At 35.3% G+C, this 17,898-nt stretch overlaps 3 protein-coding genes and 1 long non-coding RNA gene across 5 annotated transcripts; 2 read left to right on the plus strand and 2 right to left on the minus strand.

Annotated features, from left to right (window-relative positions):
* The first annotated feature begins 4,902 nt into the window (after positions 1-4,902).
* LOC107613248 (inositol transporter 4-like) lies at positions 4,903-7,685 on the plus strand. The gene is made up of 4 exons (XM_016315156.3): positions 4,903-4,978; positions 5,358-5,971; positions 6,050-6,763; positions 6,839-7,685. The coding sequence occupies exons 2-4, from the start codon at positions 5,432-5,434 to the stop codon at positions 7,334-7,336; spliced, it is 1,752 nt and encodes a 583-aa protein (XP_016170642.1). The 5' UTR covers positions 4,903-4,978; positions 5,358-5,431; the 3' UTR covers positions 7,337-7,685.
* Positions 7,686-10,853: 3,168 nt separating this feature from the next.
* LOC148578596 (uncharacterized) lies at positions 10,854-13,068 on the minus strand. The gene is made up of 2 exons (XR_015902511.1): positions 11,151-13,068; positions 10,854-11,098 (listed from the first exon to the last, which is right to left on the minus strand). It is a non-coding gene; the product is annotated as an uncharacterized LOC148578596 (long non-coding RNA).
* LOC107636700 (cytochrome b561 and DOMON domain-containing protein At5g47530) lies at positions 10,950-12,948 on the plus strand. The gene is made up of 2 exons (XM_016340196.3): positions 10,950-11,803; positions 12,060-12,948. Exons 1-2 carry the CDS (start codon positions 11,174-11,176, stop codon positions 12,651-12,653), a joined length of 1,224 nt encoding a protein of 407 aa, XP_016195682.1. The 5' UTR covers positions 10,950-11,173; the 3' UTR covers positions 12,654-12,948.
* Positions 13,069-13,929: 861 nt separating the features above from the next.
* LOC107636682 (inositol-phosphate phosphatase) lies at positions 13,930-17,403 on the minus strand. 2 transcript variants are annotated; one of them, XM_016340176.3, is made up of 12 exons: positions 17,262-17,403; positions 17,099-17,154; positions 16,950-17,000; positions 16,778-16,858; positions 16,505-16,608; positions 16,326-16,410; positions 16,070-16,124; positions 15,946-15,989; positions 14,771-14,839; positions 14,584-14,684; positions 14,429-14,485; positions 13,930-14,288 (listed from the first exon to the last, which is right to left on the minus strand). In XM_016340176.3, exons 1-12 carry the CDS (start codon positions 17,272-17,274, stop codon positions 14,192-14,194), a joined length of 813 nt encoding a protein of 270 aa, XP_016195662.1. In that variant the 5' UTR covers positions 17,275-17,403; the 3' UTR covers positions 13,930-14,191. The 2 variants fall into 2 exon arrangements, with proteins under 2 accessions (XP_016195662.1, XP_020959437.1); XM_021103778.2 differs by having other exon boundaries at positions 17,086-17,154; positions 17,262-17,320.
* Between the last annotated feature and the right edge of the window lie 495 nt (positions 17,404-17,898).

Consider the following 17,898-nt stretch of genomic DNA (forward strand, 5'->3'; position numbering starts at 1 on the left):
CTTGGCGTAGGCCCCTTTCCATTTTGAAAGTCTTAGATGGGGACCCATTGATAAGCACAGACATAGACGCAGAACATACACACTCCTTAATCCACCCCCTCCATCGATTGCCAAATCCCATCTTCTGTAGAACTATATCTATAAAACTCCATTTGACCCTATCATAAGCTTTTTGAAAGTCCAGTTTAATTATCGCTGAGCTCCTTTTCCTTGCCTTAACCCACTGCACAGTCTCACAGGCAATCAAAGCTCCATCATGAATTTTTCTTCCTTGTACAAAGGCACTCTGAGTCTCACCTACTAACCCTGGCATCACGTGCCGCATCCTCCGAACCATCACTTTAGATATAACCTTATACACATAACCTACCATACTAATTAGTCGAAGATCTTTTATTTCAGTCGCTCCAATAAACTTTGGTGCCAATGCCACCCAAGTAACATTTGAATCCCTAGGCAGTCTAGCTGACCGGAAGAACCCCAACACGGCTTCAATGAATTCTCTCCCTACTTCATCCCAACACTTCTTTATGAAGTTCATATTATACCCGTCACACCCTGGTGCTTTTGTGGATTCACAATCCCACACTGCATTCTTGATTTCTTCAGCAGTGGGCATTAGTTCCAGTCCTGTCGCCTCTTCCTCAGATATCTGTCTCACCAACCCATCCCGAAAGCCTATATTAGGGGACGGCTCCTGATGGTACAAGTCCTTATAGAAGCCTCTTATAGCAACCTTAATCCGGGATTGATTTCTCACTAATCTCCCATGGATCCTCAAGGCATCAATCCGATTGTTCCTCCTCCGTGCTGAGGCTATATTATGGAAGTACCTAGTGTTTTTGTCCATCTCCTTAGCATGCTTGGATCGTGACATCTGCTTCCAATGTATCTCCTTCCTGATATACCATATCTTGCAAGAGCTCACAAGCGCCTTCCTCCTTGCTTCCACTGTTCCATCATGCACTCCGTTACTCACCATATCATCGACTTTTCTAATTTCCTCTTCAAACCTATTAATCCTCAAGTCCATATCGCCAAAGTTCTGTCGATGCCATCTGCGCAGTGGCACCGTCATAGCCTTTAGCTTGTCCAAGAACTGAGTCTCCCCTAAGCTCCTTCACCATCCTCAAGAAACCATCATGAGTAAACCAAGAATCCAGACTCCGGAAAGGCCTTGGGCCCCCTTCCATCCTTGTGACATCCATAATCATTGGACAATGGTCCGACAAGCCTCTTGGTCCTCCCCGTAATCTAGTTTCAGGAAACTCTTCTAACCACTCCAAACTCACCAAAGCTCTATCGATACGACTACATGACCGGCCCCTGAACCATGTGAACTTGCGATCAGATAAAGCTAGATCCACTAGTTCCATATCTTGTACCCAAGAGATAAAATCTGTTGCGGATGCCGACAGAGAAGTGGTCCCTTTCCTCTCCTCTATTTGAACAATCTCGTTAAAATCCCCCATAAAGCAGAAAGGTACTTGGCATAATCCGGATATGAAGCTTAACTCTTCCCAAACAATAAGCTTTTCCTCTCTAATATGTTCTCCATAAACCAAACAGAAAGCACACCGAAAATTGTTTTTTACCAGCACTCCCTCCACACATAACCATCTAACTCCTTTATAACAGTTGCTTACGCTAAACACCGTTGTATCCCACATCAACAACAGACCGCCAGAAGCACCTTCCGCTTCCACAAACTCCCAACCCACTACGTCATTACCCCACAGTTGTACAACATCAAATTTAGTCAGGAGCTCCTTTTTTGTCTCTATCAAGCCTAATATATGCAAATTAAATTTCTTCCTAAAATTTTTTACCATACCCAATTTTCCAATTCCCGCCAACCCCCTAACATTCCAGGATGAAAAATTCATTTTAAAACAGTTGTACACACCTTTTTTCGTTTTTTCGGACGGCTTCTTCTAATTTTCTCTTTCAGTTTAGCTTGCTTTTTCTTCAATGCTATTGCCTCATTCTGCTCCTGAAGTATTCTCATGATATCATCTTCCTCATCATATGGCTCAGCTCCAGATTCCACAGCTAAAGTCCAGGCCTTCCTATTTTCTTCCATGACTTCTTTCCTGTTAATTTCAGAAGTTTCAGAACCAGCGTCCTCCTCAGCATCAAGGCGTTCATCCCCCACATTGTCCATGTCTTCCCCAGTCCCCGCACTTCCCATCACCAGTGTCTCCGTCACTCTCAACCCATCTGCATCCCGCTGCATCTCCGCGACCCCCAAGCACCCAGAGACAGTATTCCGCTGCAACTCCGGACCTGTCTTCTGTACCACCATCTCGATCTCCCTCCCAGGTCTGATGTCCGTTGCCCTCAGTGTCTCTGTTCGACCATCATCACCAACCACAGCCAGCGACATCAAGCTCGGCCCCCCATCGACAGCCTGTTTAGTGCTCGACCTACCCCCTTTCTCGTTTGGCGTCCGACGCCCCTGTCCCCTGCAGCCTATCGATCCAGTCGAGGGAACCCCTTCCTCCGAACAGAAAATGGCGCACGGTATCGGTCTTCCCCACGGATTTGGAACATCCGCGCCGTCTTGGAGAGCCTTGCCAGCAGCATTCCTCGAGTCCCCTGTCGCCAACTCTTTGGGCCGTATCTTGGTAGGTTCCCGCTCCAGGCTGTTTGCAACCCAGTCCAACTCCTCCCTATCCCCTAACCCTTCTGGCGGGCCTCTTAGCGTGAAGCCCAAAGGATAGTCCTTCTCCTTGGAAATAACATATTGGGCCCCAATCCCAGTAGGATTATAATTGGCCTGGACCGGATCGACACTCCGCCTAGCACTACTAGTGATATCCGTTTCCTTATGTATTTGCCCATCAGCAAAGTCCCAGGACACTGTCCTATCTGAGTCATCGTCTGCACCGTTGAGAGGCGATCCCGCAATATCCGCCTGCGCCATATTGAGATCAATCTCCCTAATTATAGGCGTAACCGTTTTAGAAATCAAACGTACATTACTCCACTCATTCAAAACTTCCGAGGAGATTACAATTCTACCCTTCATCTGTTCTTCCTCTCGTCCCAGCGGCAAGATCACCGCCGCCGCTTCATCCTCTCTGGTCAGCTGCCCCTCGCTACAGTTAACAGCAGCATTACTTTTACTGCCCATAGTAGCAGGACCTCCTCCGATACACAGTCCTTGTTTCCAGTCGACCCTATCCCTCCTTGTACATCCCATAGAGGCATAACCCCCGTTTCTCATCTCTGAGACAAACACCTCAAACCTAGTCCTGCCTACGAGTATGGACATTTTTTCATGAATGACATCAAACGTGCTCGTATCGATCAGCACACGGCCAACATTAAACGACGAGCATATTCTAAAAGATAAAAAATTAATCTTTCATGTTTTTTTATTAAGATTATTTGAAAGGAAAATATTAGAAACTAACTTCAAATTTTAGTGTAAACCGTTTCTTTGAACAACTTTAAAGTAAATATTCACTCCGAAATATGTTCTGAATTAATTAAATAACTGTTGGTTAGTCGTTAGAAACGAGTAGAATATATTTTGAAAATTACCAAAACATTAAAGTAACATAGGTCTCCTTTAAAGTGTACCACCAGGCACCAACACAATTTTGTTTTTCCGAATAAAGTAAAAGTAAAATCACATAACTTGAAGGGTTTGATTTTTATATATTGGTAAATATAAAAAAAAAATTTACTTTTTTTTTTTCTGAAAGATGTTAAAATAATATTTTTTATTTATAAAATATATATATTTTTATAACTTTTAAAATTTTTTTAATTTATTTTAAATTTTTTGTGTTAATTAATATTAAATAACTAATATTAATTTTATTTATTTTTTAAAATAATAAATGATTTTTTTATAAAAATATTTTTTAACAAAAATTTTATTTTTTATCATTAAATTATATTATAGTTATATTTTATTATTAATTTTTTGATATTAATATATATTATTTTAAAATTTTAAAAAAAATCTTGGTAAGATTATTTTCTGATATCAATATATTAAATATTATACCTATTAACAATGATAAAAATTTTTTATTTAATATTAAAATAATATATATTGATATTGAAAAAATAATAGTAAAATATAATATAACTATAATTGTTAACAAAAATTTTGGTAAAATCACAATTTAATAATTAAAAAAATTATTGAAGGGTATCTTTAAAAAAATAATTTATTAAAAGATATTTTAGTAAGCAAAATTTAATGATAAAAAATAAAATTTTTATTAAAGGGTATTTTTGTAAAAAATAATTTATTTTTTTCTTAAAAAATTTGATAAAGTTAATATTAGTTAACACAAAAATTTAAAATAGATTAAAAAAAAGTTTTTAAAAAATTATAAGAAAGAAAAATGCATATTTTACAAATAAAAGAAAAAAGAGTATTATTTTAATATTTCTCAAAAGAAGTAAAATTTTCCAAAAAAAAAAATTACACCGCTATTTATTTTAATCTTTTGTTTTATTTTGTTATTTTGTTAGAGAAGTTATCAACTTAGCTTTAATTAGATTATAAATTGATAAGATTATTAAGATACATGAAAAAACAGATCAGTTTTTATAGAAAAAAAAAAAAAAAACAAGTTGGATAGGATCAAGAAAACCAATCTATGGTTAAGACAGAGTTGAATAAGGCAACCTTCACTTATTATTTACTATAGACAGATTTTGATGCTGTTATTTGTTAAAGATATGAATATATTAGCTGCCACTAACGTGGAAGATTTATATATAAAGGAGAGAAAACACAGACTTTAAACCAACAACACAAGACAGTAACTTCGGACTTCCGAGACAAAAGGGAGCGTAATACCACACATCTGAGAGAACTTCTGCGACTCTGTCCACTACATAAGATCGATCTCAATTACACAAATTAGAGAGATTCAACGAAAAATTAATATCAGAGTGCTGTGGTCTCCATAGCAAAGCTCATTTTCTCTCTGCTTTTTCTGTAGTACAAGTACGTAGTAATATGTTTCATCTGTATAATTTATTTCAATCTTTTCGTATCGTAATTTTTTCTTTATACATAAATAAATAACAATGATATATTATGATAAGATATATTTCTAATTGTTTTCTTGTTCTGATCTCAACTTTACATAAATTCTTGAATGAAATTACACTAATAAAAAAGAGTAGATATATACTAGGCTTTAAAGGCTATTACGTAGAATAATAATATTAATTATGGTTGTGATCAAATTTCACTTTAACTTGAAAGTTTGCATGATGTTATGAAAAATAAGTAACTAGCATTTTTAAAATGTACGTATAATGCATGAGATTTAAAAAATAATTTATAATTAATAATTATGATTGATGAATAATGTTTTCAGCGTGGAGTGCAAGTGATAGAGGTAAGCTAGAAATTATCAATAGGGTTGACATTAAATTAAGGTGATTAGTAAAAATGGAAGGAGGGCCGGAGGCGGCAAGTAAGCAAGAGTTTACGGAATTTTGGAGAAGAGCAACCAGGTCGCCCTACATCATGCGCCTTGCTTTATCGGCTGGAATTGGAGGTCTTCTCTTCGGTTACGACACCGGTGTTATCTCGGGAGCCTTGCTTTATATTCGCGAGGACTTCGTAGAAGTTGATAAGAAATTATGGTTGCAAGAAGTTATTGTAAGTATGGCTGTAGCGGGTGCCATCATTGGTGCGGCACTTGGTGGATGGATGAACGACAGGCTTGGCCGAAAGACTTCTATCTTGGGAGCTGATATTGTTTTTTTTCTTGGCGCAATTGTCATGGCTATTGCCCCAGCTCCTTGGGTCCTTGTTGTTGGAAGAATTTTAGTTGGTTTTGGAGTTGGCATAGCTTCTATGACTTCTCCTCTCTACATCTCAGAAGCCTCTCCAACTGCCATTAGAGGAGCTCTCGTGTGTATTAATGGTCTCCTCATCACCTTTGGTCAATTTCTCTCTTACCTTATCAACCTCGCGTTCACCGAGGTATATCTACTTGGATAATAATTAATAATGATTAAATAATTTAATATATTTGACTAAATTGTTTAACATAATATACAGACTCCTGGAACGTGGCGTTGGATGCTTGGGGTGGCTGGACTTCCAGCGGTGGTTCAGTTCGTTTTAATGCTGACCCTGCCTGAGTCACCCAGGTGGTTGTACAACCAGGGGTTAGAAAAGGAGTCAAGGGAAATTCTAGAAAAGATTTACGATGCAGATGAGATTGAAGGGGAGATAAATGCGATGAGAGAAGCCGTAGAACAAGAGAAGCAACAAGAAGGGTTGATCGGTCAAACTCTTGGAGAGAAAATGAAAGCTGCTTTCAGCAACGTTGCTGTCCGAAGAGGATTGTATGCAGGCGTGACTGCTCAAGTCGCTCAACAATTCGTTGGTATCAACACCGTCATGTATTACAGCCCAACCATTGTTCAGTTTGCCGGCATTGCATCAAAATCAACAGCACTTGCACTCTCCCTCGTCACATCTGGTCTCAACGCCGTTGGATCTATCCTCAGCATGCTTTGTATCGATAAATATGGAAGGAGAAAGCTCATGCTCCTCTCTCTTATCGCAATCATTGTTTGCCTCCTCACTCTCACCGGAGTTTTCTATCAGGCAGCTACCACTGCTCCTCCAATTGACAACGTTGACACCCTCAGTTTCGGTGGTAACGCTACATGCCAGGCTTATCTTGATGCCCCCAATTTCTCTTCATGGAACTGCATGAAGTGTTTGAAAGCTGAATGTGCCTTTTGTGCCAGCACTGGGGGCAATGTAAGTTCAGTTATTTCTTCTCTTATCAATTTATGTGTCTAATCTAATCTAACGTAATCAATGAACATGGTGCAGAATCTTCCGGGAGCGTGCCTGGCAGAAACAAAGGATGTGAGAGCGGTGTGTGGTGAGCAGAAGCGCGTGTGGTTTTCTGACGGATGTCCAAGCAAAATTGGAGTATTAGCAGTTATAGTGTTGGGGCTATATATCCTTGCATACTCTCCAGGAATGGGAACAGTACCTTGGGTTTTGAACTCAGAGATATATCCATTGAGATTCAGGGGAATTTGTGGAGGCATAGCAGCAGTTTCAAACTGGTGTGCTAATCTGATAGTGAGTTTGACATTCTTGTCATTGATCCATGCACTTGGAGCTGCAGGAACATTCCTTCTCTTTGCTGGATTTTCTACAATTAGCCTTGTTGCCATCTATTTATTGGTACCAGAAACTAAAGGACTTCAGTTTGAAGAAGTTGAGAAGTTGCTTCAGAAAGGGTTCAATCCTTGCAATTGCACTAATTTAAAGACAGATGAAGAGAAAGCAAATGAAGAGAAAGCAAGTACTAGTAAATAAATAAATTTCATTCACCATAACCATTTTGATGGATCACATCAGTGGATGGTTGAATTAATAAAACCATATGATATGATGAAGCTGTTAGTTATCTTTCATATAGATCGAGGAATTCTTTTTGGAAGATCCTCTCTTCAAGGAACGGAAATTAAAGAAGGAGATAAATATGATTGCTGCATGTGCGTGCGTTCTCTTCTTCCTTCGGAGAAATAAAACTACTCAAAATCCAAAGGACTGGTGTTGTCAGTGCAATAGAGAATTTCTCCATTTATGCAATACACAATTCATGTATGTCGATTTGTATCCAACGTATTAAATAAAAAAAGAGGCACGTTGTATGAATACTTTTATTTTTGTTTCTCTATATTGGGCCACTAAAGTTAAATTCCCTAAAATAAATCTAAACTGTAGGTTAACGTCTTTCTATGTTTCACAATTTACCGTCTAAAAAAAATTTTACAATTTGATACCGAGGTTTTGTATTTTTTTTTAGTAAAAAAAATTATTACAAAACATCGGATCGGAGAAGTTATTTTTATAATTAAAAAATATAAAATATTGTCTTTATATAATTATTTTTTTCTTATAATTTTACTCATTTGTAAATATTTGAGAACTTTTTTTTATTTTTTTTGTCTTAACTTTTGGATATTATATTTATTTTTCTATTAAATAAAATATTACTATTGTCTTTGAAAAAAATATCATATTTCACACAACAATCATCAATATGTAAAAAAAAATAGCCTCTTATTTATTTTATATATTTTTATTATAAAGTTAAAAAGTGATAATACAAAAAGAGAATACAATATTTTAATAAAAAATTTTAAAGTAAGCACATAATTTATATATTTTAGAGAATTATGTTAAAAAATTCATAAATTATTTTTTTTCTTAAGTCTTTATTCCAGAACGAGTCTAATACCACATTAAAATTTTCAACTTCGATAAGAATCCGTCTAAACTAAGTTATTATTTTCGGCGCATGCATGCATGACCTTTAATTTTACACAAACTCAACAAATTATTAAATTTTTAAGCAATATATACATTATTAAGTAAATTTGAGATACTAAATGAAAAATGTTAAAACTTAAAAGTCAAACGCTTAAAGGAAAAACAAAGATAAAGTGTACGTTAGTCGCTTCAAGTTTTTCTTTCTCAAAAGTTTTCACACGAACCTTTGGCGGTGACTTCACTATGTTATTCGTCAGTTTAATTAACTGATATTAACTCAACATTATATTTAACTCAGTTTAACTAAACATCATTATTTGCAGCCATTATAAATAAATAAATAAATAAAAGCCACGATCATTATGGGTTCCAAACAGGTTGAAAAAGTGTCATCTAAACCTGTACTAAAACTGTAGTACGCTCGAAACCTGTACTACTCTTTGCCCCTAGATTGGAAAATCCACAGTTCCACATTACTGAGGCATTTTACTTATTTGGAACTACTTGAATAGCTAGAATGTCTTAGTATATAATGTTGGAAATATTTCAAGTACACCAGGAGTATCAATGTACCAGTTATTTTAACCGTTGATCTGAATTATAAAAAATATATAATATATATTAATTGAAATCAACGGTTAAAACAACTAGTGTACCGGTACTCCCCGGTGCACTTAAAATGTTTCCTATAATGTTAATCATGTTAATACGTATTAAAATATAAAATATATATTTAAATAAATTAAATTATATATTTATATATAAATATATAATAATTAATTTTAATATATATAATATTTTTGATATAATATATATATATACGAAGAAAACTTATATCGTTTGATAACATGATTTGTTGTGCAGATCTTAAAATTTATAACTTTATTCGGTTTAATTTATGGTGTTTTTTATTAGGGTGTTTAAATTATCTAATTTATTTTTATAAATAAAAAATAAAATATATAAAATAAAAATAAAATATTTAAAATTTATTAAATATTATTTATTTATCTTTTTTAATAAATTAGACACAGAATCATAATAACAATCACTTTTATTTCTAGCTTAACAGTGACTTGTTCACAAATCACAACTCCAAAGTTAACGTCATATACTGTGATTCATTTGGTTTTTGGTGTAGACGAAGCTAAGAAAGCACAGGGCGAACGGCACAGCAGCGTGAACAAGTGGCGAGGTGGGTCAAATAAAGAAACAAAATATCAACTGCTCTGAATGCGTGTGGGTTCCACTGCCACCTGCCATCCACGCTCCCTCCACACGCCATTCCATTTTCTTATACACAGTGGCAATATTTTAGAATTTAGACTTACTCAGTTTCTCTCTCTCACAACGTTAATTAAAAGTTAAAAACTAAATCACAACACCAAATGATAGCCTGCAAGTGATCAAAGCAATATTTATTTCTTAATTAAACGAATAATGATATATACATTATGTTTATATTAATTTTTTAATATTTTTTATTTTTAATATTAAATTTTTTGATACAAAATAAAAAAAATCTTTGTTAACATAAAAAAAAAGCGTATAGGAAGTGTATACAAAAGATTATATATATATATATATATATATATATATATATATATATATATATATTCTAAATTAACTGTTAAACTAAAACTTTGGGTTAGTGAAAAATAGAAACTTAGTTGATGAAAAAAAAATACTGCAAATAAATTTTTTCCGATTGTGAAATAAACAACAAAAAGAAAGTCACATTCGGCATTTATTTGAATTACACAAATAATATAGATTTTACCATCAGTGGCATTACTACTAAGGTTTTCAAATTGAAAACTTTTTAATTGATAAAAACAAAATTTAAAGATATTAATATATTCAGTGAAAAAATAAAAAGTAAATAAAAATTCACCACAAAAACCTTCGCTTAGCTTGTAAGAAAAGAGATAGCAAAATTATCATGTTTGTTGGTTCAAATACTGGTATTAAAATTTTTGTTTTTATCTCCAAAATTTCAATATTTCAATATCTTCAAAAAGTGGAGACACAAGAGGATTAAAATTTTTAGAGATAGAGACTAAAACTTTAATAATATTTTATACCTAAAATACTGTTATTTTAATTAATTAATTCTAATTTTACCTTTTATACAAATTAAATTAGAATTTCATTCTTGTTTCAATTTCTGTCTACTATTTTATACCAAACAGAATATTGAGATTTATTTCGATCTCTATCTCTTAATTTCTATCGGTCTCAATTTTTTTGTGTCTGTCCACCAAACCACTACCTAAAGCTCTCACGTTGACTCGCCCATGTAATAAGGTAAGCAGTTTCTGAATTCTGATGCTATTCAAGTTAACATCAATGCACAACTTAAATCTATATTTGCTTGCTTTCAAATCACTATAACTTGAGTTTAATGTATCTGAAGTTTGAGTTTGGTGAATCATTTGTTGATTACAAAATTAAAGCAAATTACCAAAATAAATCAAACGAAACGGCGGAAGCTTCCGAACAGAGAGGAGGTCGGGTGGCAATTATCAATGACTAGTGGAATATTTTATACAGCAACTTTATTATTTTATTCAAGCATATATCCATTCATTATTTTATTAATAATTGAAAGTTGGAAAACGAAATAATATGAATTTTTCTTCCTTCCGCCATCATCCTCAACAACCATGACATTGTTACCTAAAGCCACCAACTCCTATATATAATTAAACCTCCTTCTATATTTCTCTCGATCTCCACTAACAATTCCTACTCCATTCAAATTCATCATATCAAATATCAAAATAGACTCAATATTAATATCTGTTTGGTCTTATATCTGAGTCTCACATATTTGCTTCTTTTGACATCTTACCAAACTCAAAGAAAGAAGAGATAATGACGATGATGTGGAGGGTTATGTTGGGGATGTGTGTTCTGAGCTCTGTTCTTGTGACAACATCCTTAGCTCAAACGTGCAAGACCCAGAGCTTCTCAAACAACAAAGTCTTCAAGAACTGCCATGATCTTTCACAGTTGACTTCTTATCTTCACTGGACATATGACCAGCCAAGCGGCATCCTTGACATAGCATTCAGACATGGCGGTATCACCACAACAAACAGGTGGGTGGCTTGGGGTATCAACCCTAACAACGACCTTGTCACTCCGATGATCGGAGCACAGGCTCTGGTCTATCTTCCACAGTCAAGTGGAAACCCAAGAGCCTATACTACATCAATCGCCAACACCGAAACACAGCTGCAAGAATCATCTATCAGATACCCTATCTCTGACTTGAGTGCCACCTATTCCAACAACGAGGTTACCATTTTTGCTACTCTCACCCTTCCCAACGGCACCTCCTCCATCGTCCACGTCTGGCAAGATGGTCCTCTCTCTGCCTCTAACGTCCCTCAGGAGCATAGGCATGATTCTGGCCACCAAAGCTCCATGGAAACCTTGTACCTTGTTTCTGGTCAGACACAGCAAGGAAGTAGCGGGGCTTCAACTAGAAGAAAAAGAAATGTAAGTTCCTCAATTTGGTTTCATCTTTCTTTTCTTAGAATCTTGAGTTCAATCTTAAGTGAATGATATATATTGAGGAAAAACACAAAAAATCAGCCACCATATATACAGACATGTGGTGTTTAAATCATTTTTAATATATATTTTTTATTTTAACATGTATTTAATACGGGGACTGATTTTTATTATAAACTTAGCATGATTGATTGAGGAAGACTGACTTAAGGTTTTGGTTCGAATCTGATGATTACTTCAGATGCACGGAGTGGTAAACGCCGTGAGCTGGGGGGTGTTGATGCCGATGGGGGCAGTGATAGCAAGGTACTTGAAGGTGTTCAAGTCAACGGGAACAGCATGGTTTTACCTACACGTGGCATGCCAGGTGTCTGCATACATAGTTGGTGTTGCTGGATTAGGAACTGGTCTCAAACTGGGAGATGATTATCCTGTTGATGGCACTGACGATCACAAAGCATTAGGCATCATCATGGTTGCTCTTGGAACCCTTCAGATGTTTGCTCTGTTCCTGAGGCCAAACCCAAACCATAAGTACAGGTTCTACTGGAATGTCTACCACCACATTGTGGGATATACAACCATAATAATAAGTATTACCAACATTTTTAAAGGATTCGATGTGTTGGAAAAGTTCGGAGACTACAATAACTGGAAGCATGCCTACATTGGCATTATTGGAGCATTGGGTGCCATTGCCGTATTCTTGGAAGCACTCACATGGATCATTTACTTCAACCGAAAGGGCTCAGAGAACAAGATGCCTCCTCATGGCAATGGGGTCAACGGAGCAAACGGGGTCAACGGCTATGCTTCTAGGCCTCAGCAGGTGTAGAACGTTTTGCCAAATGGATGTTGTTTTTATTTATTTATTTATTTTTTTTATTTTGTGCCTTACTTTACTCCTTTTCCATTTGGTTTTCTTGTTGGACTTAGTTATGTATAATCAATTTTTTTTTTGAGGACTATGTATAACATTTTGCTTTTCTTATCTTTGGTAGTTAGTACCCCAACTCTAGCTTAGAGTAGGAGTTGGGGGAAATTCTTTGATGGAATGATGATTTCTGACCTTCCAGGCCTCCAGGGTATATATGTAAAAGTCTCCTTCATATATGTATTTTTGTTTTTCACTTTTTGTTTTTCTTTTTTGTCTCTCTTTCTTCGGCTTTTGGTGAATCAAAAAGATGGGGACTTTTACCAAAATACTTGCAGAAAAAGAAAGTTAAAAAAAAACAAGAAATATAAAAGTAAAAAAAAATGACCCATAATAGAAGTAAAGTGTAAGAATTTACGTACACCTTGGGTGAATATGATTTGAACTTTAAACGTACATGTACAACATAGATTCCGTGAATAGGTAAATTTTTTTCACACGAAATTATAAGTATTTGATTATTAAAAATAGTATTGTTCAAGTATCGAAAATATCATAAGAGAGATAATTTTGTCAACAACTTTTTAAAATACCAGAAAGGCAGAAACTCAAATTCAAACTCGAATGCTAGAAATGAAAAGAACTCTGTATCTCACTTTAACTAAGCGACCATGTTAGTCCTGCGTAAGTACATTAACAATTCAGCAACAGTCTCAACTAGAAGAAAAATTATAGTTAGCATCCCTTTCTTCTTTCACAGTAATGACATCCATTAGATTAGATATATCATATATCATTGTTCTGTGTGGGACCATGCAAACATGAAATGGTGAATACTCCAATTGGCAGGTGCAAACAATACGTAGAAATTACAATATATGTAGCACACTAAAGGAATGAGCAATGTCTTCTCTATATTTTATTTTTCTCTCACTGAAGAAACGTATTAGGTTGTTCAAGTCTCTGTTGAGTCTGTTTTCAAACTTAGCTTTGTTCTGTTTGACTAGTACTATATCCTATATTTAATAATCCATGATTATTACATCCTTGAAACAGATGCGGATGCCAACTCATATTCAGACGGATGATTAACCAACTAACCGGAATTTTTATCATATATTCACCATTTTTTTAAGATCATAACAAGTTAACAACTACCAAAATTCTACCCAAAAAAGAAATACCAACTACTGAAGACCGAGCAAAATAATAAAATTTAAATAGAAATCCTTAAAAATTTGTTAAAAAAACAACACAGCATAATCAAGATAGAAATATTGTAGTTATCGGATATGTGAATTGAATTAGTCCGAAGCGGAGTTGCATCATCAAACGTGAAAATGGTAATAATTAGATTATACAAATATTTTGGTGACGCTTATGTAGCAACTATAGAAATAGAACAACTAGAAAAAAACAAGCATCAGCAAAATGCATTAACGCAGGTTGACTTACTCAATATGCCAATATTCCACCAACTTTGATGAAGACCAAGTTTCTCACTGGTCTTGGCGCAGAGCATCAACAAGTGCATCTTTTAAGAAAGGGTTTGAGGCTGCTACTCTCTGAGATATGATGTCAAAATCTGCACCAGAACTGAAACAAACGAACCATCATCAGATTTTGACACGAGTATTAAATTTTATAACCACCAATCATGTCTACATAAAGTTCTATTACATGAAGATCCATGCAACTATGCAAGTAGTCGAATAATATTTATGTAAGTCACTTACGGATCAAAAACAACACCTCCGGCTTCTCTAATAATGACAGCACCAGCTGCCACATCCCTGGTAAAGAGGAAAATAAAGAGCTTTTTCAATTTCATGATCTCATTGTTATCAGTTATCACAATGCACGACATTTGTGCAGAATGTAAATCACATACCAAGGACCACCAAAGCCAAGTTCAAAGCATACATCCAGCCTTCCACAAGCAATTCCACATAAGTTCAAAGCACACGAGCCGCTCATTCGAAGGGATCTCACCTGATCATATTAAAGGCACTGTTATGGCTTAGCAATGATATCACTTTCGTCTGACCAATAGATTCTTAGGAAAGTCCTTGTTTTACCTTGGAAAGCATGTTATTAATCCTATTTGTACAGCCATCTACAGATAACTTGTCACGTTGTGTGGGTGCCTGCTCTTACAAAAACAAAAACTTATGAATTTTCAACTCAATCTTGATTCACAAGGCAACACAGTTCATGAACATATAAATGTGAATATATATCTATTGGCCATCCCTGTCAAGCTATCATTCCAAAAGTAAGATAATCTTACAAACCTGAGGCCTAGATTTCTATGTGCTTGAACACAATATAGTGCAGGGAAGAAGGACAAATACCCACAATGGGGATTATAAAGTAAAGCTGAAGACATACTAAAAACAATTAAGGTAAAATATACTTTTTGTTCCTAAAGCTTGCCAAAATTTCCAAAAATACCCAAGTTTTATTTTGTTTCAAATTTTCCCTAGAAGTTTTTCATTTTCACCAAAATTTCCCATGACAGCTAAATTTTCAAGAAGCTTAAGACCATTCCAGCAATAATGCATGACAACTAAGAGTAAATGATAGAACTTCGTGTGTGGCTTGCTTGTATTGAAGGTTGTCCTTCTGAAGTTGCTAAATTGATCCAAAGCTTCATAAAAAATTAGCTGCGAGGGATACATTTGATGCAAATTAAAAACTTTTGGAACAAAATTGAAACAAATAAAACTTAGGAGTATTTTGAAACTTTTAGCAAACTTCAGGGCAAAAAGTATACTTTACCGAACAATTTACATTCTGTTAAATGACCATATTGTGGGTATTACAAGGGCTCGCAGTTATAGGTCATGTTGATATATGATAGCTAGCTGCTGAGCATTTAAAAAATGTTGTGGGAATACACGTGGTTGCAGCACCAGACAAAATTGTGTTGAACGAACCCCTTACTTAATAGAAAGAGAAAACCGTGCCAAACATAACATGAGTTGGTGTCTAGACCGAATCCTTGACTAGAACCATGTGGAATGTGGTATGCGGCTGTTATAAATTTGTCAATGAAAACATGACTTGCAGAAGTAGAATTCTCCAATGATATTTTGATTTTGCAGGAAATTATTGCCTAATTAATGCATGTGATCAACACCCCAATTCCTCAAATGATCGATAAGGAGAGGGAGAGAATACACCATATTATCCAAACAATAAAGATAAGTGAATAACTTTCTCATAATCAACCCAAACAAACTTGACATACCTCAGTTCCAAGAAGAGAGGTAATCAGTTCAGTTTGTGCCGACACTGCAAAATTCCAAGGCAATTTCATGAGGGAAACATACTGAATTGACAGTAACAATTATAAAATAGAATATAGGACAGACCTTTGATCGGATTCCCATTCAGAAAAGCACCTTTTCCTCGAATGGCAGTGAAAAGCTACATATGGGACTATCAAATTTCAGTTGGCATACAGAGCAAAAGATGAAAACAAGTACAAAACAAACACTTAATGACAATAAGATGTGTATATTCAGCACTGAATGAAAAATGTATATGTTTCAACATTCAAATTTCAGGAAATTCTAGATGGTTTTGTGGTCAGCAGGACTGAAGTGTCTGCAAGAGGAAGATACTGACCTCTTCGATAATGGGGTTGTAAACAACACCAACTGTAGGAATTTTTCCAATCGTAAGACCAATGGAGACACAAACAAAGGGATACCTACCAAAAATATAAGTATTGTGTGACAATTAACACGGAAATCGACACGAGTGTATGAAGGAAATGATCAGATGCATAATAATTAATTAATTACCCATGCACAAAATTAGTAGTTCCATCCACAGGATCAACTATCCATGTAGGCTCATCTGTAAGTTCAGTAGTGCCCAACGCAGCGGTGGTTTCTTCCCCAATGAACTTAATACCAAAACCAAAATTAAAATGAAACTTGTTAGATCCTACAATTAATATACAAATATGCTATATAAATATAAACGATACTAACTGATCTAAAATGATTCTAATGATTCTCTAACAAAACTTATTAAGGAAAGAAGAGTTAAGTTAAAAGGAAAGGTGAAGTAACCTTATGAGTAGGGTAAAGGTGCTTGAGATGTTTAAAAATGAGTTCCTCGCATGCTTTATCAGTTTCAGTGACCAAATCAACCTGTGCATCACGGAACAAGTTAAAAGATGAATAGCAATGCAAATAGCTACGGTTTTCACGGGTTCTAAGCTGAAAAGAGTGAATGGGCAACCTGGCCTTTGTGCTGGACATGCTTGGTTTCATAGAAGCCTTTCCGAATGATCTGCAATGCAACGCACGAAGCCATGAATTGGAATGGGAAGAGCACATAAGAACAGAATAGAGTGAAAGAAATTCGTTTGACGAACTCGAGTAACTGACATCACCAGCTTTTCGAGCAGCGTCTACTGCAGATGCCAGGAATTCGGAGAGAGAATCTGTAATTCCAATCAAAACCAAGAATAAGACCCCATTAATTAGTAATTAGCATTTAATATTTAATAATAATCACTTCTTGTCTTCTTCTTAATGCTCCTAGTCCTACCGTTGTCAGCCATGAACTGCTACTGAGAAAGTATTAACTAATCTAATTCCAATTCCGACTCCGCTTTAGTTTCACTTCACAATCAAATGTGTCTCTAACGCACCTAACATAAAGCATCTGGGATTTTATTTTATAACACCACACGCGTTGGCATTGCCCTCCCTCTAGTTTCTTTTTTGGATTTTTATTTTAGAGTAATACTCCAAATAAATCCCAAAAAATTTACCATCCTATATATTTATTCCCAAAAAAAATTTAGTTAGAATTTTGGGCCTGATTTTTTTTTATTATACGCCAAATATGTTTTCAACTCAACTTGAATTGGGTAAGACTAACGACAACGTCCTACGTATCAGTTAACTCGCCGATGTGCCACATACAAGATAGTTTGATCTCTGGTCACATGGACAAAAACGACGTATCATATGAGAATAGAACTATGTCGTTTCAAAATGAACAAATTAATCCCTCATTTGGAAGCCAAAAAAAGTGAAACGACACTGTTTTGAATGGGGGACTAACTCCTTCAACGAAAAGCCCATCATGGCTACAAGGAAGATGGAAACCACGATAGAGAGCTTAGTCCTGAAGGGACGGTTGGCGCCAAGCTCATATTCCACCCGAGTGGAGACTGCAA

The sequence above is a fragment of the Arachis ipaensis genome, chromosome B1, assembly GCF_059453495.1.
Source record: "Arachis ipaensis isolate K30076 ecotype BB chromosome B1, ASM5945349v1, whole genome shotgun sequence".
Lineage (NCBI taxonomy): Eukaryota > Viridiplantae > Streptophyta > Magnoliopsida > Fabales > Fabaceae > Arachis > Arachis ipaensis.